At 39.7% G+C, this 23,079-nt stretch overlaps 2 protein-coding genes across 3 annotated transcripts in view; both read right to left on the reverse strand.

The window, feature by feature from the left end:
* abca4a (ATP-binding cassette, sub-family A (ABC1), member 4a) overlaps positions 1 to 3,604 on the reverse strand; it is a 31,055-nt gene extending 27,451 nt beyond the window's left edge. The window contains exons 1-5 of the mRNA XM_010736087.3: positions 3,523 to 3,604; positions 3,018 to 3,111; positions 2,746 to 2,887; positions 2,386 to 2,525; positions 170 to 297 (exon numbers count right to left, since the gene is read on the reverse strand). Coding sequence (XP_010734389.2) covers positions 170 to 297; positions 2,386 to 2,525; positions 2,746 to 2,887; positions 3,018 to 3,111; positions 3,523 to 3,588 — 570 coding nt within the window. The 5' untranslated portion in view covers positions 3,589 to 3,604. The remainder of the gene's footprint in view (positions 1 to 169; positions 298 to 2,385; positions 2,526 to 2,745; positions 2,888 to 3,017; positions 3,112 to 3,522) is intronic.
* An 840-nt stretch (positions 3,605 to 4,444) lies between these two features.
* arhgap29a (Rho GTPase activating protein 29a) overlaps positions 4,445 to 23,079 on the reverse strand; it is a 32,243-nt gene continuing 13,608 nt past the window's right edge. Inside the window, exons 3-23 of one of the 2 annotated variants that reach the window (XM_019274867.2) lie at positions 21,359 to 21,502; positions 18,228 to 18,324; positions 17,564 to 17,636; positions 16,989 to 17,049; positions 16,369 to 16,515; positions 15,482 to 15,546; positions 15,269 to 15,379; positions 15,029 to 15,109; positions 14,091 to 14,273; positions 13,704 to 13,841; positions 13,376 to 13,566; positions 11,370 to 11,539; positions 11,098 to 11,226; positions 9,637 to 9,735; positions 9,238 to 9,401; positions 8,180 to 8,368; positions 7,812 to 7,949; positions 7,272 to 7,507; positions 6,786 to 7,101; positions 6,532 to 6,640; positions 4,445 to 6,389 (exon numbers count right to left, since the gene is read on the reverse strand). In XM_019274867.2, the coding sequence (XP_019130412.1) occupies positions 5,431 to 6,389; positions 6,532 to 6,640; positions 6,786 to 7,101; positions 7,272 to 7,507; positions 7,812 to 7,949; positions 8,180 to 8,368; positions 9,238 to 9,401; positions 9,637 to 9,735; positions 11,098 to 11,226; positions 11,370 to 11,539; positions 13,376 to 13,566; positions 13,704 to 13,841; positions 14,091 to 14,273; positions 15,029 to 15,109; positions 15,269 to 15,379; positions 15,482 to 15,546; positions 16,369 to 16,515; positions 16,989 to 17,049; positions 17,564 to 17,636; positions 18,228 to 18,324; positions 21,359 to 21,502 (3,800 nt within the window). In that variant the 3' untranslated portion in view covers positions 4,445 to 5,430. Of the gene's footprint in view, positions 6,390 to 6,531; positions 6,641 to 6,785; positions 7,102 to 7,271; positions 7,508 to 7,811; positions 7,950 to 8,179; positions 8,369 to 9,237; positions 9,402 to 9,636; positions 9,736 to 11,097; positions 11,227 to 11,369; positions 11,540 to 13,375; positions 13,567 to 13,703; positions 13,842 to 14,090; positions 14,274 to 15,028; positions 15,110 to 15,268; positions 15,380 to 15,481; positions 15,547 to 16,368; positions 16,516 to 16,988; positions 17,050 to 17,563; positions 17,637 to 18,227; positions 18,325 to 19,309; positions 19,993 to 21,358; positions 21,503 to 23,079 lie in introns of those variants that run through there. The other variant, XM_019274868.2, reaches the window with a different exon arrangement.

The following is a 23,079-nucleotide window of genomic DNA, read 5'->3' on the forward strand; positions in this document are numbered from 1 at the left end:
AAAACTGTGACATTTTAAACTTCAGTTAATATTGATTGATGATATTGAGTCAACATTTCTACGTGTGAAAGATGGGACTAGCAGATGGTGTCAGTCTTCTTGACATTTGTTGTGTTTATGCCATTACATAAAAAGTTGTGTGTATGTGTGCGTGTCTGTGTCTGTATACCTGTTCAGGCCTGATTTGAGCATTAACTAGCTGATTCACCACAGACTCTGTCAGAGGAACGTCTCTCAGCAGGAATGACGTCAATGTCTCATCGTCCTTTAGAATAGTTTCCACCTTTACTCCTCGACCTGCACAAAGAGACAGAGAGAGTTCATATGACTCACAATATTACTTGAATGACTGTTTGGAAGAAGAGGAGACCACCACAGCCAGAGTTACAATTCTTTTCAGTGTACACTTGAAAAAACGACTTTGTGCTGTCTACCAACACACATTTATTAACACTCTTTTTGAGACAGTGGATACTGGATACATTTGTAACTTCTTATAATTAGTGGCACATATTTTGGGCAAGTTGTGACAAATCAGTTGCATTAGAAGGGTAGGAACTTAGGATGAAGACACTCCACCTCTGAACTGTCCTATTATTTCCTGTGACTTGTCTGTGCATGAATAAAGTTTGCTTTGCCAAGCAAAGCGCTGTTGTGGCCTGTATCCAGGTTCAGCCCTGGATTGACTTCCTGTGTGATGAAGTTTCCATGCACCCACTGAAAACAACAAAGAAACTAAAAGCAATAATTGGAGAGGAAATGGGGGGAATATTGATTTCAGAAGGCCAAGGAATATAAGATGTTGTGTTTCTATCCAAGAGTTTGTGAGAAAAAAGTGTCATATCTGTCAGAGGTTAGGCACAACACTGACACAAAAATCTTTTGGGCTGCCAAAGAGCCGGGTAATACAGTAATATACAGTCAATCAGATATGCTACTTTATCACCACGGTGCTTGTTTTTATGTACATTTATGTGAAGGGGTGAGTTGGGCATCTAAATGAAACAAAATGAACTCAGGTGATAAGTGTTGCAAGAACCTGCAGTGTGTGTATTGGAGCAAGCAGAATTAATAAGCACTGACAAGATGATGAGAGAATGGACCGCTTAAGTTAGTTAGGTCGTCATGTGATATCTTTATTCTACTGTTCTTGCCTGTTCTGGGGGAGATACAAGATCAGTTCCACTTCCAACTATCTATCAAATATAAGGCTATAGCCAGCAGCCACTTAGCTTAGCTTAGTTTAGCACAAAGACTAGGAGCAGGGAATAACAGAGAATAAGTGTATTTCCAAAAGTGTTATTTTAAGAACATCAAAGGTGCCATTAAACAGCAGACCTTTCTATTGGGTTATATAATTATGGGGCATAATAGACACATATACACACATATACATTTGATTAGGGCCATGCACATGAAGTCACTCTTCCACCCACTGACCAAGAGTTTCTGTTTAACCAGTCATGATGAATCAAGTTCAACAATTACATAACTTGGTTCTCAACATGATTCAATATTCTTTCCAGGGGCTCATGGGAACTTTTATGTAATTTGGATCCATATCTCTTTTACCACTGTTAGTCCACCTACATATTTCTCCATGACAGTGGTAGTATAAAGACAAGGCAGACGTAATAATTCATGGGCTGGAATGCACTCAGCCTCATTCCACTCCCATCATGAAGGATTATTTGGCCAGCAGGGTAACCTGCTGTATATACAGCATAGATGTACATGTAATATATATTAAGTTTGACATGAGCAGAGAATTGTTTACACTGTATCCCTTGAGATTTGATCAGGGTTTTTTATGTTCTCTCATGGAGAGAGGCGCATGGATGGGGAACATGTGAATTGCTCTCCTGCTAAATAAACAACACACTGGTGGTGAAAGTAAGCAGATTACATTGCTGGCCTTTCTTAAACCCTTGTGATGTAATCCTGTTATGCTTATAGATACACAGACAGCCTGATGGGAAAATATGTGACCTATGATGTAAACTGTGACATAGTTTTGGATTAGATGAGGGTTGCAAGTTTTTAAAAATTAAGACTTTTTGTCAATATCCCTCTATGTTAACATCATACATAACATAATATCATAATATCTTTGTTTGGATGTTTGGAAGATAAAGGGTACAGGTACCTGGAACCAAACTCCTTTTATACTGCATTTCGTTGCGTTGTATTTATACATGCGTAATGACAATAAAGTTGAATCTAATCTAATCTAATGTTCTTCCAAGAACAGAACACTAAGATTAGCTCGCAGTGTTTAATTTTTCATGCTGTATATCAATTTACCAGAATAATCTGAATGACCTTGAGTTTGCTTCCGCAGACAATTGTGTTCAACAGTTGTTGATGAAAGGCTGGAGTACTGACCTGAGATCTTTTCGGGATGGGTGCGCAGGGTGTCCATGAAGTTACTCATGGTATTTAGTTCATTCCATAGACGACCAAGCTTCAGAAACTCTGCGTCACTAAAAAGAAGTTCCTGGGCATCCGAGTATAACCGAGCCAAACTGCGGAGAGAGGTCAATAACAAATATTTAATCTCCTTTAACAACGGATTAACAGCATATACAGTACATTCAGATTGTATGCACACATTGAGGCTTTGAAACAAGAACATGATACAGAGACATTTGAATATATTCCCTTTGATCAGATCAAATGTTTCATAAGAATTTAACACATCTGGCCTAAAACGACCTCCCTCTACCAATCCAGGGTGATGCTTACATGGAGTTGTTGTAGTTGGACACAAAGCCAGGAGATTCACCACGAGTGGGGTATTGAAAACAAGGGTTGTTGGCATTACAGAAGATTCCCTGGATCCATGGTAGGACCCCTGTGGAGGGCATGGCCTTGTTGGGGAAGTGGCCTTAGATAGAGAGGATACTCTTTCAGTGCTTTATACAAGTCAGTTATGAATATTAATGGATGCCACGTGGGACATCACATTTCTCTGTCGAGTGTTTCCAATATGTTCTAGTATAGAGTTGTTTGCTCACATTCATGTTGACGGTAGAGTGGATTCACTCTTCTTAGCCACACTAGTCCCATAAACAGCATAACAGGCCACATGATTTCCATAAAGAAACGCATCTGGTAGAAGAGCACAACATAAACATTATGCAATAAAAAAAACTTTGAATATCTGCAGTTTGTTTGAAATGTTGTTTAGGGGCAGTAAATGATTAATTCTAGCTATTAACTAAAGTAGTTCTTGTACAAAAAAAGTGGGTTTGTGCTGTATGTCACCACTGAGTTGAAGTCTGTTATTATACAGTCCATTTAACATTATACAGAAAATAATAATAATAATAATAATAATAATAATAATAATAAACTTGCCATTGAGCAGCTAAAATGGAAATAATAGTATATGATATGAAAAAGGGTCAATAAGTCACAAGACAAAAGACAAAATCATCAAGAATGACACATGAAGATTTCAGCTTTCTGCTACCCTCTGGGATAAATGTAGTATGCAATTGATGGATGAGAGGATTTTACCCTCTGCCTCCTGCGGATGGTCCAGTTCTTCCACAGCAGGAGTCTGACCTGTCTTCCTGCCCCCATGGCTCCTCCTTTTTCACCCCCGTAGGGGCTCGCACCAGCCGACAAACCTGCATCCAACCAGTCCACAGTACTCTTATGAGCTAAATAAGGCTAACTTGTGTTTTGCAAAAACATTTGACTTAAAAAAGGTAATACATATTTGGAAATGTAAATTCTGTGTATGAACTCCTGTCTCATTGAAGACTAGCAATAACAACATTTCCATCCGTCTATAAACATTCTCTCAGCACTATTCTTGGTTAATGTCACTACCCAAAAACAATAAATATTGCACACCCCAGAGCATGTAACAAAATGAACTTCCAAGTCAGTTACATCTATAATGCAGTTATGCATCTTGATGGCTACCACATCACTAAATATATGGTTATGTTTAGTATGACATATTACTTACCTCAGGAGAACCTTTGTACTGTAGATTGATACCCAATAAATAAAACATAGCACCACATAGTCTACCGGCCGCTCCTTGGGGTTGCAAACACAGCTAGAGTCCAGACCTTGTGAATAGTTAAGCAGATTGATTTAATCTCCTTTCTCAGTGCTGGGAGTCTGCTAACACTCCCATCCAATCGTAGAGACCTAACCACCTGGCCTACGTTATACTGTATAATCCTACCTCGGTTATAATCCTACCACTGCTCAACAATAAATATGCAAATTTTAATTACTATTTAACAAAAAGTTGCATTTCTATACATTCACAGGCTGTCATGCAGCTTGATAATCGTCAGTTTACTGTGTTACATGGATGAATCTTTTCATAAACGATAGTATTGCATATCTTCTGGTGATTATGGAAATTGTTTATTGCTGATAAAGTTTTAAAGAAGAAAAGAACAGACAAAATTGGAATTTGTCAGATATATTTTAATAAGTTACAAAAGGGTTTTTGTTTTCATGTACCTGTTTTTTTACACTGAACTTTAACATTCTGTCAACCTTGTACATTACAATGAAAAACAGATACCATTTAAATAAATGATGTACGTCCAATTACTTACAAAGAACCTGTAAGTTTTAGGTTATTGATAAAAATACATCAGTTGTAAAATTAAAAAAAGAAGCTTTGGCTATAAAAAAAAATGTAAATGTTATCTTAAAATAATAAAGATAATGCCATTATACATCCTGTGGCATTTCTAAAAGCTTTTCAAAACAGTATAAGTTGACACCATACAAGTTCAACAGTATAAAAACAAGTGGATGTATACCCTTTGCAACTGGTGCTTCAAAACATTACCAAATGCCAATACAGATAACCAGTACAGCATGTAACATTATATTGCTTTATACACAAGTTATTAGCAAAATGATTAATTATAACCTAAATGTAACAGTTTAAATCTTTCTGATTCACAATTAACACAACTCAGAAAAGATATGTGTAAGAGTATTGATGTCAGATAAGTGCGCCAAACTTCTTTCAATATTGTGGCTACATGCACTACTGTAACAATTCAGACCATTTTTTGGTATATAAACATACATAGATAGTGAGCCTGTAAGAACTTTGTACAAAATATTCAAATAAAAATGTAATTGCACAGTTTCAAAAAGAATTATAAATATTCTGACAAGGTGCCAGAGTGTACTGAGTGAATGACTGGTAAATGAAATATTGATGAATCGTGTGAAAAATACAGAGCATTTTAAGTGCATCTTTTTTATCTTTTGATGACCAGAAGGTACGTTTAATCGTCCACACAGTGCCCGCAGTCATAATACATCTGGAGTCAATGCAGATGTTTTTTTATTCTTTGTCCAAAAGAATATGGCACACATTATTCACATTTGAGCACTGTTTTTTTTTTTGTCCAATACCCCATGACTCTCAGATGATCACACAAAATGAGCCTCTCGATGTTCTACCTCTTGGAGGCGTCTGGGCCTTAGTCTCTGGTACACTGGTTTGGTCTGGTTTTGCCCCAGTTCCTCAGGGCTAGAGCTGGGAGACTGAGAAATTGCTGCCTGTTCAGTCTCAATGTCTTCCTCAAGAGGCTCATCTACAGACACCTCTATCTCAATCCCCAACTCCTCCTCTTCCTCATCCTCCTCATCTTCATCATCATCTTCTTCCTCAGCACTGTTAGCTAATGCACAGTTCTGCAGCGCCTTGCCTTTGCTCCCTGATGGGGGCTTGTAGAAGGTCCCTGGGGGAGGCTGGAGAGTTCTGGGAGGCCTGAAAGCCGTTGTGACAGCGTTGTACTTGCTTACATTGTCCTCCCGTCTTAAAGTCCTGCTGGGTCGCACAGCGACTGTGTAAGGTCTGTTGGGGTAGATGGTGCTAATAGCGCTCCCAGTAGTTCCAAGAGAGAAGGTCGATGAGGACAATGGCACAGAAGTTGATAAGTTGCTGGTATCCACTGCAGTACTCTCTGTGGACGAACTGGCCATAATTCGGACAGTTCTGGAAGAAACTTCATGTTTGTACTGTTTGTCCCAAGTTCTGCGTAACGTCTGGGTGTCAATAAATGTACTCCGGTAATGTGTGCCCACACGCAATTTTGTATTCTCAGTTTCGTCCACCTCTTCAATAGACTGGTCACAACTACCACCCTTCCTGTCATCTTGGTCAGTGCTGTTCCGGGTGTTATTCTCATCTACTTGGCCCCGGTTGACTATGTGTTCAGCTGGCAAGCTCACTGGTCGGGAGGAGAGTTTGCTGCGGGGGTGTCGAAGCTGGACCCTGGTAACTGTGATGTGCTGAGAACGACAGAGGCCTCTCTCAGCAGGTTTCGGGACCTCAAAGTTGCTTGATGACAAAACCCCATTCAAGGTCTCTGAATCCACTTCATCAGCTTTAAATAGAAATATTAACAAGAGGTTAAAGATTGTCATATCAAGTAAAATGATGTGGACTTTAGAAACTATGTTATTGATATTGGCCTGATAATAAAATAATAAATTCCATTGGTTAACAACCTTTGTAACAATACTGACCAGGTTCAAAGTCACTTCCATCGAGGCTTGGCATGGTCTCCTGAACTTCAGCCAATAAGTGTGAAGAAGGAATTATGGAGGAATGCCTCTTATACACCTTAGAGCTCTGCTGTAATGGTAAAAGAACAGAAAATAAATCCACCATTTGATGTTAAATGGACAAATGTACTATATATATATGATACTGATATAAAATATTGCTTTGTCGATAAATAAACTATTCTATTTTAGCATGAAAATTATTGACTAATTACCTCCTTAATGTCTCCCAGCGACTTAGAGTGCCTGCTCAGCTGCTGCTCCTTCTCCTGGTGGGTGAGGCGGGTGTCAGGGCGAGGTTGGGCATCAATCTCTGTAGGCGAGATGCTGCCAAGGGGACTTAGGGGGGTGTCAAAGACCATCTGGTAGTGTCTGATCAGGAGCTCAACAATGAGTGCCTGATACGGGTAATCCACCAAAGAGGAAAGAGAAACTTCAGCGTCGGCCTGCCTCGGTTTTATCAGTGTTGGGCCAAAGATAATACCCAGGTTGCTAGCTGTCATCTTATTCTCCTCTGATTGCTCTGTCACCCTGGAGAGAGGAAAGAATATTGCTCATTAATTGAAAAACTAAAAAAAGACCTCTTCTCTGTTGAATGGCTTGTTATTTCTAAGAATAAGTTTCATGTCCCTACTTTACCAATTAATAAAATAAAATTACCAATTTAGTAAGACACTTGTTTTTGACTGAGGCTGTCTTACCGGTGCAGATGCTCTATGAGGAACTGTAGTGTCTTGTAATGAGCTAGTGGCAGCTGCCTCAGCAGGTCTTTGATCTTGAAGAGGACCCGGTTAAGCTCCACGCTGACCTGCGCTGGGGTTACTGGGGTGGGACTGAGTCGCAGCGCCTCCAGTTCCTCCACAATAATACTTTGGCTTTCCTTGGCCAAACCGATAAAGTCGTTGTAGTAGCGGAACAGGATGAGTGGCTCTGGAAGCTGCAGAGGAAAGTATAAGGGGAAAATGAACCAGAAAAATAAATGAAACAAGGAAGTCAATAATAAACAGAGAAAACCGAAATATGTAAGTAAATACACAAGTGGGACAGAATTAGAAATGGGATTAGGGGATGAGAGGTGGGAGTTATGTACCGAAAACAAACAAATACCACTGTGAAGGCTTTGTTCTGCAGAGCATATTTTTAACCATCTCATGTCCTGATTTAAATAACCCTTGCATTAAGTTTATTTTTAATACCATATTACTTATTATGTTATGGACAAGGTTTCAAAAGCAGCCCACCTGTCTCAGGTAGAGTTTGAGTACGTTGCTTATGTCATGGGGATAAAGCTCGGATAGCTCCACTAGATGCTTGCCATTCTCAAACGCCTGGCACAACTTCTCAACCCGAGACTTGGCGCCATTCACTCGGTAAATACCCTTCACAGCACAAAAAGAAAATACATTAAACATGTGAAATTCAGATGCAGTTTTCAGGATCACCATGGAAAAACCAGGTAAGAATATTCAGAACAGAATAATACAGATTTTACAAACTAGGAGTAAAGTTATATTTTGACTCAATGTACTGAATGTTTTATTCATTATTTTTTTACATTAAATAATATAATATAATAATAATTTTATCTCTCATATTTAACTGAAAATACCTTAATGTTGAGCGCACGGTTCTCGATTTCTGATGTACACTTCCGTATGATGAATGGGATGCCGTCCTGACTGTTTTTAGCTGCTTGCGTGAAGTCGATGCCAAAAAGATGAAGCTTTCCTTGGAGCTTCTTATGACCACACTGGATGGCCAGGGTTTCCAGACACTTCTTATGGCAGGCTAACGAACACTGCAAACAAATTGACATGTATCTCAGTAATGAAAAGGTATAGAGTTAAACAGTTTACCTGAGAAGCAGAGATAAAAAAAAAAAAAGAGAGAAAGATGGAACAGATCTTTTTACCACCTGATACATTATCATAAAAGTGCCAACAGATGTTAGGAACTTATGTTTAATGTTTATACACAGCCAATCAAAATACTATTACAACATTTTTGGCCCTCTGGATTTTGGAAATCTTTAGCTGCATATAAAATATAGACCAAAAAGTCAAAAAGAAAAGCTTCAACTGGTATCCCATTGAACCAACGCCATGGAATGAATCCAGTTCTCTGCAGAGTTACATTCTTATAGTTTCATTCTTCTCTTGTCAATGTGTCTACCAGCATTACAGAACACTTTTCTCAAAAAAAAAAAAAAAAACTTTGTTATTGTCAGTGTATCGTCAATCCATCTAATAAATATGGAAAGAAACTGGATCTAAAATAAACGGGTAGGGGGCACGCATGGTTGATGGAGGCAACTCCTCAGAAGACGAACAAAAGGTCTTCAGTTTCCACTGCCCGTTCCCCGACTGAGACCAGTTGGTGGATTTGGTCTCTGAGGAGAGTCTGGGGCCAATTTCAACTTTTCTCTTTATTCATCGGTTTTGATGAGGGGAGAGGTGGTCTTTCCCTTTTGTTTTTGTTTGATATTTGCTCACCATGTGTGATAAAGAAGCTATTGTGAAACTTTGGCAATGTTCATTTTGAACTCGTAATACTCAGAATGCTGTGGCCTCACTATATCTAATGAAGGTCCAAATCGGGTCATGGTTGGATCGCAATTTTTTTCCCCATTACTTTTAAAACAAAATAAAGAAAAGAAACCAAGGTTACCTCCTCACACTCCGCTCCATGAAACACCACCAGGCTGTCGCACTCACGACACTTGGATGGTGCTCTAAGCTTCCTCAGCTTGTGGGTTTGAGCAGCCTTGGACATCTGGGTGTTTCTAAAAGGACCTGGGGAGCTGGCTGTTTCAATTACCATCTCACTTAAACCTACAGAGTGGAGGGAAGGAGAAAGAAGAAAAGGACAAAGGGCATCATTAGAGACGATGATCTTTTCTTCATCTATATACACTGTAAGAAAACATTTGAATCCCAATGACAAAGTCATTCTCATACAGAAATAAAGCAGATTACACATATTAACAGATAAAAATGTAGCCGTAGTAGTATACAAAATGCAACTTTAGAACATGAGGTATGAGGACATTTGTTCAGTTTGACTCACCATTATCAGAGGGAGAGGGAGGCTCTCTGTCATCCAGGTCATCAGCCGACGACATAGTTCCAGTTGAGGGAGTTCTGGGTAATCTCCTCTTGAAGTCTCCTGAACAGTAAGGCAGGACACACCAGTAAGCCCACATCTCAACTGTCACATCAAGTCAGTTGTGGTCAGTTGTCCTGTGGTCTACAGTACAGTGGTGGGAATGAGGAATACTGAGACCTGGACTGAGGCAACTTTTATTTAATGTTCAAAATGAAAAGGTGTGGTCAACTTCATGCTGTTGATAATTAAATTCCTGGTAGGGGATTGTTAATAATTCACACCTCCATTGACTGATGAATTGCTTCCAATAGGCCTTTGAATAATGTTGTTGATTTTCTGATGGGCCCAATAAGGAGGTTCATCAGGGATATACTCCCACACTGTTTAGACTCTGGGGGTTGGTGGGTGGGATTTATAGGACTCCTTATCACCATTTTGATGCATTGCTAATGGTTCACTAACAAACTGCTATCCTCCTCCAGCCAAAGACAGTCCTAATCAGTATATTATATTATCAGCAAACTGAAAATTATTTGTATTGAAACTTATACAAGAAAGATTTCAGAAATTCATTTCAGTCACTAATTTGAAGGGAAAGCTCCTCTGAAAACAAGGAGATCTCGATAAGGACATGACGCTGTGACATGTGTACTGTTACACAGACAAAACCCAACCTGCACAAAAACACCCTTTTACATATTTGTTTGCACTGTAGACCAACATAGTTGCGTAATGCCCAACAGCACTGTCAGTTGTTGCTAAGCTGCTTGATTCACAGAGGTAACACAACAGTAAAGTTGGTTGAACATCAAGTTCATAGAAAAAAAATATTGTTTGCAAGCCCCAGGGGCATTTAAGACAGTCAGCGCTGAGGAATGTCCCTCCTGTCTATCATCTGCAATATGTGGTTACTTTATTAATGACATAAGACTGATACGCCTGCTATATTGTGTGTGTGTGTGTGTGTGTGTATGTGTGTATGTATGTATGTGTATATATACACACACACACACACATATATACACATATACATACACCCACACATATAGCTTTCCTGTAACAACTGGGGGGAATTCACATAATAATGTAATAATGTCTGAGTGATAAACATGGGTGACGAAATAATTGCTGAAGAAGAAATTATGTAGCTCAGATGTCAAAACATGATTCATGCAGAAGATTACAGTTGAAGATAAAAGTTGTCAGATAAGTATCCTGTTAATTAGCTATTGAGCAGTAAGCATATTGATTTAAAGAAATGTTCTGCACGTTTAGTTTTATTATTGCTTTGGGGTTTTTTTGGCCGACTGTTCCTCATTACAAATAATTTGTCTGGTGAAAAATGATGACATTGTGGAAGGCAAAGGTGAGGTGAGCTTCGGTTAACTCTTGAAATGAAGCTGGTTGCCTGAATGGCCCTACCTGGACTTGCTGTGGGTGAGTCCATGGACCTGGACTCACTGCTCCCTCCAGCACTTTCCGAGTCACTGCACATCCCTCCGCCCTGGCTGGCAGAGGCCCAAGGACGAAACGGAGCCTGAATCCGAAGTGCTGGATTAAAAACAAATGATAACATTGAATGTCACAATATTACAGCCCTCTCGTTTGTCATAAAAATTGAACGTTTAACTTTCTGGTCATGATAGACTATACATATAATATAATCATCTCGCTTTCCAGTTCAACCCGTTTACCTTGAATGTCTGTGTTACTGTTAGAGCGCCTCTCTGCAATCTTGGTGTGTTGGGCATTGGTGGGACTGTCCATGTCATCTGCACCGAGGAGGTCAGAGGTCACGGATGCCTGTGACAGGTTACTGTGGGATGAGTGGCTGCCACTTAGCAAGCGCTTGTTGATCGGCATCCTAAGAAGGGAAATTGAATAAAAAAATAATGAATAATAATATCGTTGATAGTAAAATTCACAGTACCAGTAGTTTTTGTGGAGGTACTCTTCATGTTTAGGTGAAAAGTTGCTAATCATAGTTATTTATTTATGTCAAATAAATTCAAATTTACAATCAATATAACAATGAACATCATATCCTTAGATACTAAATCTGGATATGGAAAAACTCACAATAAAAACTTTTAACAAGACAAAGATGAAATCTAAAGAAGACCAAGGCACTATATTAGATTGAAATTTCCCAGTATTCACAGTTAAGACCAGCAATAATACAGTCTAGGATTCTTGTCTAGCAATAACATTCCTCTCTTTATACAATATTAAATTAGATCTGTATCTGTGATTTCTATGCTGCTGTATCAAATTGCCAACTATATATCCTAATCTTCATCAGTACACAAAAGAACCCTGAATAATCATGGTATCATGAGATCAGCCCCGCCTTACCATCAAAGACAGTCCATTAAGAGTTTAACGATGATTAACTGACTCAGATAGGATGTGAATGGCTGATGTACAAACCATGACAACCATTGTTAACGACAGTATCCTACTGGATCTCACAATATACAGTATGTAGGTCAACGGCCTATATTTAACCTTTTGAGGGCAAGTTGATGCATGCAAGTGTGTGTGTGCGTGTGTGTGTGTGTGCGTGTGTGTGTCTAAGTTTCATTTCCTCTCTCCCAAGCTGAATTCTTTTGATCAGAGGGATCAGAGTTGGGGGGGAGGAGGGCTAAACTAAGGAAGAACAAAGCACTCTCTTATTTCCATCTGTGTGAGTGTGTGACCACAAACCTGTGTCAACAAAACTCTCTCAAAAAGGAAACTAACTTAAAAAAAACAATCAAAAAGCAAACAACTAAGACTAAAAAAAACTGTAGAATGACCACTGTATTTTTATATGTTTCGTCAGAAACAACGTAGAACAACACGTTTGAAAGCACTGAAAACTTTCACAGAGGTTTAGTGATGGTAAGCCCACCGCCCCAGCTCCTCTCTCCCGTGACCGCAGTCATTTCCGCAGGAAGGCCTGGCCAACCCAATTGTTTTACGCTTTCCAAAACAAGCTCTCTCACTCAATCACTCCACCTCTCTCCGGTGATGTCTACAGTGCCACAAAGCACTTAATTTCACTGTAGTCACAACCACCGTTTACCATGAATAAATATTCATGCATGATGCTTTACGCTGTTGAGATAAAAATATTTGTTTCCAACAATATGCGTGGAAAGACTGAAACATTTCAATTAAATTCGAAATAGAAACTAACTTTGTCTGGGACTCTGTGAACTCTTCTGTGAGTCACCACTTTATCTGTCTTACAAAAATAACTCATTATCAGTGTTTGTGTTTACTTTCTCAGATTTTATCAAGGAAATGGCAAACGGGAACTGACGCAGTTAAATTTAACAGTCCCCCAATAGTAAGCTTCAGATCTAAGTTGAATTCAAAGGTCATATTCCAGTAAGAGTCATGATCTGTAGATCTCTACCTACTCTACGATATGATAGACTGTGCTTTGATTTTTGTTGTTGTTCATAAGTTGTAGAGTGTTCATAAGAATAAAAGTGTTTATCAATTGTCTGTTTTATTTAGAGTCCTACTAGTGATTGTGACTGTATGAACCATCCATGTTCTCAAAAGGAGAGATTCATTTTACTTCAGGGTTGAACTTTTTTTTTTTTTGTCAGCAATGAAAAAGTGCAATCTTTTAGGAGACCATGTGCTGAAATCACTTACAAACCACCCATAATGAACCTAAGTGTTGCTTAGCATCAGTGTGTCTCACCCTGTGTTTTGTGTGACAGCTGAATCAAACGAGTGGGACTCCAGGCGAGGCCCATCAGTGGGGAGACTTCTGACAAAGTCGATATAGCGCTGGCCTGGCTCATACAGTTTGGCATTTTCACACAGGGTCTGGTGGTTGACAGGGAGGGATACAACCTGGGCCTGCTGGAGCTGGAACCAGTTGACGGTAACCTGAAACAAGGAACAAATATGGTGTGCCTCCTCATCAGTCTTTCTACGATGAAGAGCGTTATTTTCTGTTTTGCAAGTTGGTCGGAATTTTAAATAAAAATGTGATAAACATTTACAGCAAAAAAGTCAGAACTTACAGCCTTGAGGGTGAGGTCGCACTGGGAGACCATCTCTCGGATCTGAGTGATGATTTCACTCTTGGTGTTGACCAGATCGACTCGTTTTTCCCCAACATCAATCTGACACGCTTTGCAGTGCTCTCTGGCCTCTTCAGCCTGCCAACAGAGGAAAGACAATTCATCATAATTCAAATATGATGACTTAGACACTGGATTAGTTCAGTGATGGTTAATTGTAACTTCCATATGCTATATGGTCAGCGGTTCATGAAGATTCTCATCACACCAGACCAGTGCTACAAGAATTGGTCGAAAGTGATGGGAGAGGCTAATGATCTTCAGTTCTCTTGAGCCTGACTGGCTGCTCACCAAACAAATCATTTGTCATCCCAACAATTCCCACACCTTCTGCATGGCCTCCTCCTCCAGCCTGCGCCTCTTCTCTAGCTGTTTGGCTGCCGCTGCTCCTCCTCCTCCTCCGATCTGCTCCTCCTCCAGGCGGCTGGTAGACACCTTGGCCTTCTCATATTCCTCCTGCCGCTGAGCCTGCAGCAGCCGAGCCTTCCTCAGAGCACTGTCTGCCTCATGCTGGAAATACACACACACACACGTTAAGTTCATTAAGTTCATACACAGACAAACAAACATAATGCCACACAAGCAGCATGTGCAAATATGGGCCACAAACAAGACAAGTGCAAATGTTACAACAGTATTAACAGTCTGTCAATGGTGGAACTTTCCATTTATTCTTTGAATGTTATTACTATGGTAGTGGTTTTCATATAGGTGGACAGATCCAGTGGAAGAAAGACAGAGTGATATATACAGGGAGCTTAAAATCACAAATTGTGTGAATCTACTTACAAACCCATAGAAACAACTCAAAATCCAACAAAGCTAACCAAAGCCTGCACAAAAATATGACTTTAAGATTTTCTCTTAAGTTAATACTAATCTGAACACACATTCTAATAATATAATAGAGAGCAGTGTAATTTATACAGTATGCATGAATAATTAATGTTCAATGATTGTTGAACAAGTGTGGGTACTTAAGCAGTAACATTAGCATCTATTCAATGTTAATATGTAAAATTAATTAATTTACAAATGACTAATCATGTATAATTGCAGCGTTACGTTCTGTCATAGGTGGAGCTGAATGATGATCTAGCAGGTGGCATGATTACATAACAAAACAAAGCATTTGTATGCATGCGTAAAACCAGGCTCAAGAGCATTCTTGGACTGAGCGCCCAGGTCAACAAAACAACTTTCGAGTCTGTATGCGTTTGTGTGTGGCCCTCTACAAAATCTAACCTTTAAGTCAATCAACTGACCATTTTCTTTTGCTCTCTCTGCCACTGCTCCTTGACCTCTTTTCTGAGTTTGTCCAGCTCATTCTTTCTGGCCAGGAGAGGCTGGAAAGAAACACACACACACACACACACACACACACACACACACACACACACACACACACACACACACACACAAAAAACACATACAGTCAGTAAGACCTTTTTTTTTACCAATCCATGTCCCATTTCAGAAATGCATCTTTTTTCTTGTTGGTTTACCTGCATGAATTTGTTGCTTTGAAGTACTGCTGCAGTGTGAAGTACCAGCTGGCTATATTCAATGTCATTTTTGAAAGCAGTCATGTAGGTCTCACGGAAAGGCATGAATTCCTTAAATGAGGAGAAGGAAGTCTGAATGTCAGTCTACAGCTGCTTAAAAGGTGGAAGCAAAACTGTAACGTGCAAGTCAAATCAGCTGCAACATTTACTCACCTGTTGACTTGCAAGCGTCTTGGCAGACTCTGCCATTTTGGCGTAGCTCTTTGCACACTCGATATCTGCAAACAGACCACACAAAAGTTGACTTGAATTTAACATATGCAGTGTTCTCTACTGCCAAACGAACTGTCTTTTAGGTGTCCACAAATATTTGCACTGTGCTGCGTTTTGTATTAAATGTTGTATCTTCCTTAAACACTAGACTAACTGATATTTTCTGATTGAATCACACAATGTCCTTCAGTCATGAGTCAAATCTATAAAAGCAAATCAGTAAATAAAGCTTTAACCAAAAGGGATGTGTTAAACAAACAACATGCATGTTTGCCTGATAACAAATGGACTGTACAGCGTGACTGAGGGCTTTGTGTCACTGTGTTGACTGGCCAAGTATTAGACTGAAACCATTCATTAACAGTGGTACCAAACAAAAGCTCTCAGACTGAGCCTGGATAAGACATCATTGTTTCAAGTTCAGCTCAGGTGATGGAGAAAAAGTTCTCAGGATACTGTCCCCCAATTAATCTGCACATGTGGAGCTCTAGCTAAAATGACACATATGAGTATAGTTCAGATTTTACAGCAATTTAAAACGTTCTCAGCCATCTGCTGCTGCCAGGAGCTGTTTACAACCAAATAACTGAAATTGTTGCTTTTTAAAGACCCTAAATGTACATGACATGTACATGAAAAAATCTCATAAAGATATCCTGACATGAATGCCTACACTGAAGTATACAATAAAGTGCAATAAAGTACATGGTCCATGACACTTGACAGCTGACTTTTGGACCTCAGTGAGATAGGTGCTACTTAGCTGCTTCCTCCGTACATGTCACAAAAACTCTTGTATTTATCCCTCCACCTGTGTGCCAACTCACCCACACTGAGACGCTTCTCCACCCATGCCAGCAGCTCTTTGGTGTATTTGGACCACGCCTTGGCGTAGAGCAGCGCTGACTCCACCCCGCTGTCCTGCCGCTGTAGTGTCCTGTCCACCTCTTCTGCCCGAACCGGCGGAGACGGCCCTATGAAAACCACCGGAATCGGATGCGGGAGGTTATAGAAGATGGCCTTAAACATGACTGCTAGCAGCCATCTCACCAGTGCCCAATCTGCTACATGTAAAGCTAGCAGCATGTGTGACTGTCAGTCAGTGAGAAAAGCCCACACTGACCTTGGGTGAGTGTAATATGGGCTAATACCATTTGAAGCTAAGTATTGCTGACAGGAGATCAACTGCTGGATGTGTTAATAAGTGGTTTCAAAACTTGAAAGCTAGTTGTGGTCTTACCCCAGATAACCCCACACACACTCCAACGACAAGGACAAAGCATAAACAATGCCATAACCCAGATTGATAAAGCCGCAACAGGTCAGCCTACGACTGATTATAAATAAGCTTTTCTCCCGACAAATTTGCCAGGACTAGTTTCCCCTGACACTCACACAGAGCAGCACTGGAGTACAGTAGCTGTGTGTTACAGAGAACCCATCTTACCTGGCGGATCATCTTTCTCGGGACCGGATCCTCCAGATTCCACGGAGAGGTTCTCAAAAGACTGAAAAACAGACAGGTGAAAAAAAGAATCTACAGTGAGAAGGATGAATTTCCTACTCAAGGCACGATATGCTGTGCTAACACGCTTAAAACAAGTCTTATCAGAACCTTATTTCCTCTTTAGAGCAGTTGGAAATCATGCAGCAGGAAAACAACAATACATGACATCAATTCATCATTTGCAGAGACCATTTCAGGAACATGCGTCAACCTGCAAGCACTCGCTTGACCCCTGAGCTCTGCTGGGTCATTTTTCACATCTTTTTCTTGACAATTCAGAGGCAGTAGGCCACATCCTGGCATTCATGGGACGTTGAATTAATTAATTATATATGTATGTTTAAGAATGGGGGCTATATGAATACACTAATAAAAGGCCTTTAATTGTCAATATCAGCTATAGTTCTGGACAGTGGTACGCGCCAATGTAAAATCTCCCCCGTGTTGAATTATTTCAACCTTCGTCTGGGTGTAATGGACAGAACTAAACAATATAAACATTGTACTTTTCTTACCCTGCTTCTCTTAGTCAGGGGGAGCCCCAACACTGATCCATTCTCTACATCTCCCATAAGGAAGTCAGACACTCTGAGGAAAAACACAAAATTAACAGATTGGATTGAAAAAAGATGAACCTGAGAAAGCAATGAGTTTAATAACCATAACTTAAATCATATTTGTAGATTTGTTTAAAAGGGGGCTTTTTAGGGGACATGGAGGAACATGCAGGATGCTAGAATACATCACATAATACAACTCAATAATGTCAATCATGTCAATGGCATAAATGCTTCAATTTTCCTCCTCGTTTCCAGTTTGGTTTAAAAAAAAATATATATATCAAATTTGAAATAATAAATCAATGTATGACATAATCAGGATTGTTTTTTCCAAACTTTGGAAAGCACTAGGTGTAATGTGCTTTAATATTTTAAAGTTTAGTTATATGTTTTTCAATATTATCTCTGTTATTAATTCCCGATTTTTGTTTTTATGTCCTTTTTTATTTTGAATGAGTTGTTTAAAATGTGCTCTAAAAGTACTAACTGACTTACATTAATTATGCACTTTCCTGACAAGAATGCACTTTCCTGACAAAGAGCAAATACATCTGGAAAAAAAAACTGCCTTTGCAATAAGTCATGAGAATTTAAATCATAGTGATGATATCATACTTACACATTGCCAAAGGTGAATGCCAATGTGTCGATAGCAGTGTAGATCTCTCCGAAAAGCTTCTGTTTGTTCTCTTCATTCACCTCCTTAAAGTTCACCCCTGTCAAATTGGGATGAAGTAAGACTGAGTCAAGCTTTGGTAGTATACCTAAACCCTGCATACCGAAGACATCCTGCATTGGCGCCATTGATGCAGCCGTGTTTAAGGCATGAATCTCATGGTATGATTCATCATCCTGTGCATGACGTCAAGAACGTCTTTTGAGTCATGCTGTACTTCTCAAATCATACATTTGATACATCAAAGATCTAACAGTGCAGACATTTTAAAATGGCAGAGTCCCTCAGAGGTATCCAAAAACAACTTTGTACCTTAAATCAGAAAAGATAAGCAAAGACCGCAAGTGTGTATATTTTGCTGTAATCTGGAAAGGCAGTAGTTTCCTGCTGTAAGTCTAAACACAGTGATGACTGAGGACAGAATAGGGGAAAAACACCAGTGTAAATACGGCTGTAATCAGTCTTCACAATAAACTTCCTGTACTGAGCAGACAGAAAATAAACTAGGAGAGATGCTCAGAAAATGAGACCAAACTCCAAGCAATAAATCAGTGATGTCATTGACCACTTTGCTGCCTCCATGATTTCCTCAGTCTTTCCTTTCCTTTAGAACAATGGCGATTTCTAGAGTTCAAACAGAATAGACATCTTAAAAAGAAAATCTAATGTCTTCTGTTATGGAGCATTGTTTGAGTGCCTTTGTAACTTATGTTGTAACTGTAACAGAAACTGAAGAAATTTTGAAGTTGGGTAACTGATCTAATAAAAAATAATTTCTGAACGAATCGTGAATGTTTTCTAAAATCTGCCAGTAAGACAGCTTCAAACAGTATCTTACTTACTCTTTAACTAGGCATTTCCATATTTCTACCACATAATGAGAACTGAAGAGCAACCACCTACAAGTGCCTACCAGCTACTAAGATGCTTCCTCAGTAGCTATTATGCATTGCATACAGTTCTTTTGGAAAAGATTGCCAAAGAAATCTACTGTGCTACAAATGGCAAAACTACCAATTACCTACCTCAAACCTTTCTTCAGCATTTCTCCTGTTTAACAGAAATAAGCCGTCTTAATCAGTGACGAGTTTTCTGACGGAAAACCTTAAAAATGCCACCGAACAAGTTGCTGTTTTTAGGGGGTCCAATAGTATGTTCCTTGATCCAGCAAATAGCTTCACAGAGAGATAAATCCAATGAAAAAGGATTGCTCTTTTAGTCTTAGGCGCAGGAAGTGTTAAGGCTCTGCCGGAAGGGAGCCAAAAAATGGATTTTGACGGGTTCCAGTGTCCGTGGGGCCCTCTGAGCCTCTTTCAACCCCAGCCCAGCTACTGTAGCCACCACCATTCAAATCACGCAGCTCTCTTATGCTGTTACATCTACTCCTCTTCTGTCCAACCCCTACCCCCAACAGGACATCCTGAGGCTTGCTGGAATACAATGCCAGTACTCGCTCAGGCCCCAACCAGTGGTCCAATCGTGGAAGTTACATCATCAGGCAAAAATGGTATTGTTTCAGTGGAGAAGCTCAACACTGTCGAAACACTCGTCAGCTGTAACGTCCTACGCAGAATTTAGCTCTAGGAAGAACTTTTCTTCAAGTGAGGACTAAGGAAGTTGAAACAATTTGGCATGTAATTGGACATGAAGTATTACAAGCTTGAGAAGGTGACAAAACTCTGTATGAACAACTATTTGATATTGTGTTGGGGTGTAGTGTAATCATGTAGATCCCCACAAGAAAAAAATAAATCCTAGAATTCAAACTGTACACCCCCCCCCAATTCATGTCAAAATGAAACACAATTTCCTGGTAACATAACACACCTTAATAAACAGTAGCATGACAGAATATCACACCTGCATGTTGTGCAACCTGTTGTGTTGAGAAAGATTTTGGTGTTAAGTATGCTGCTGATGTCATCTCATTGTATGACGGTCAAGAAATGAGCCATTCTGGCCACCTAGTGGTAGAAAAGTCATAACATTCTTCATTGCATATAAATATGAAAAGATTAAATCATTACAGCTAAACCTGTCAACATTATTTGCTATTTATAAAAAGACACTTGTTCAGAGACATCACTACTACTGGTTTACTTAAACCCATTGCTATTAATAAGGGGTTTGAGAAACAGCTAGATTTTAATTTACATACTCAAGAATCCTTCCACTGTAAAATGCAATATCACTAAGGCCCAAGAACAAAGGCTTCTGTAGAACAACTATTATGCCGTCAAATCCAAGACTTCCTTATTCATATATCATTTCTCTCTGTTGCACATCAACATATTTGAATGACACACAAATTGTCAAGTTACCACAGGAAAGATAGCACCTGCATGCACTCAGTAATTGTTTGTGGTATACACATGCACACACCCATGTGTGTGTGGACTCATTCCAAATATTTCAGTGAAGGTAAGCCACATTCATGCAGAGCCTCTTTGGGCTTTGTTCACTTCACCATGTCACCATTCCTTATTAAAGTGAAAGCTTTTCAAAAGGCTATGCAGCCCCTCTACGCCCCTCTTTGCAATGCAAATTGAGACGAGGTATACTCAGGGGATTCTTGTGTGGCAGCCAAGTTAAGAATTGACCTGCATGCCAGATCATAATCTCAGAGAATGAGAGATTGAATAGGATTCCTCAGTGTAGTTCCCTCTGGACTGGCAGACAAAGCACAAAGGACACCCGCTTCTCTCTGCCTCTTGAATCAGGTATCAGACTCCCAAATATTATTTTCTTACTCTCTGTATGGGGTTCGAAACACATGCTGCTGCATTCAAAACACTCCAGTGACTTCTGAAGAGCTGCATTGCTTTGAAGCTATGAAAACTACTCACAAACATTCCCTGGGAAGATCTTTTTAAGACTAGGGGGGGCAGTGTGAGGGAGAGGACATAGAAATAAGTGGATGTTCAGTAGATAAAACTGTCAAGGAAGAAGGGGGATTAGATAAGCAGAGACAGAAAACAGACCCAAGGAAGAGTGGAGGAGTAGCTGGTAGGTTTAACAGCAAAGCTGTGAGTTATATGTATGTGTTCAAGGGAGTTCTGGTCATCATAGCTCACCTTTGACCGTGGCGATGACGGTTCCAGCTGTACTGAGGATGTCCACAGAGTTGAGGCTCTGGTGTTTGCTGATGATGGCCTTCAGGACTCGCAGCAGCTCCCCGAGGCGCTCATGGACTGCCTGATGGAGGCAGTCCTGGTGCTCTAAAAAGTTACAAAGGCACGTTTATTCAGACAATACAATAACAATATATACTCTTACTTCCAATCGATGCTTAGGACTCCCTTAGGTTAAAAAACTATTATACTGCAGGTAGCTGAAAGTCACAATGTGATAATAGATAGTTTTAGCCTCATGGCTTTGACTTGGCATATGATTTACTACTTAGGCCAAGCTCTTACAGTAGATGTCAATGCAAATGTGAAAGCTGGATGCGGTTTTTGGACTAAGCATATTTAGCCTCTCTTATGTCATATTCCGCAAAAGTTTCTCCTCATTAATCACCAATTAATAGTTCAACAGGATGTCACTGGTCCTCTGAAAAACTTCTAGTGGAACTCAAGCACTGAAATCTCCATGACAGCTACTTTATTATCCATTAGTCTTGCTAACCTTTGACCAATAAGAGGAAAAGAATTTTGAGTGTTTTTCTGCTACAATGATGACAAATGATGACAAATCCTTGTGTCTTCAGACTGTAAAATGTTTCCATTATGAGACTAGTACTGTATTTCAACACTGAAGCTTAAGGATTTATCATGTGCTATAAAACCTGAGCAGAGTGGACCTAGAACCCGGCTATTCTCCCTGCTTTAAATGAATGGTGCACTGGCCTCATTGGAAACAGGATTACTACATGGCATTCCAGCTTTGTTGGTTGAAAGAGTGGCCATGGCAGCCATGGCAGACTGCTGCAATCCATTCACAGCAGTTCTAGTCAACACTGTAGCAATCAATTGGTTTGCAAATACAACATAAAGCAAAGATGATGGTGGGATTGTACCCTAGCAAACCTACACATAGAACTAAAATGGTTATTGCGACATGCATACATAAACAAACCTTGTGCTTTCTCTGCAGTTAAGAGTTAGTTAGTTAGTTAGCTAACCAAAGAAAACATAACATCTCAGTTATGTGGTTCTGTGTACTTGATGTGACTTTACAAACAGTGAGTCACCACCATTTAAAAGGACACAATGCACTTTGCTATCAAATAACCTTGATAGTGTGCTCTTGGCATGGTTGAGAAATGAGGTCATGAATAAGAAAACATAAAAGTACAAGAACTACGGTTTTACTACTTGTTGTAAACCTACTAAGTACAACTGTGTAGTAGCAGTCACAAGACAGAGTCCTGAAGATGACTCATAAGAAGGAAATGGCAAGGCAAAGGAAGGCGCATCCCTTTGCTCCTCTTGTACATAATTGGCATTTTGACTAAATGTGTTTCAGTCCTAGGCTGTAATTACACAAAATATATAGCAGGCTGCTTGGCAGGTTCTTATCATAATTTCATGCTTTAAATGTAATCATGGTAGTGACATGTATTAATGAGTTTATTCTTGGTCAAATCTCCTCACAACTTCAGTAAATAATGATTGAAAAAAAAAATACACATACACACGCACAAATAGACACGCACAGACACGGAATGGATACAGGCAGTCAAAGCCACATTTTGTGCTGACGATCACCCCTGGATTACCCCTTCATGGAAAGGGGGATCAGAAAGACTTTAGCTGTCTCCCATTTTTTCTTTTATTCATTAGTCCTCTTTTTT

The sequence above is a fragment of the Larimichthys crocea genome, chromosome XXIII, assembly GCF_000972845.2.
Source record: "Larimichthys crocea isolate SSNF chromosome XXIII, L_crocea_2.0, whole genome shotgun sequence".
Lineage (NCBI taxonomy): Eukaryota > Metazoa > Chordata > Actinopteri > Sciaenidae > Larimichthys > Larimichthys crocea.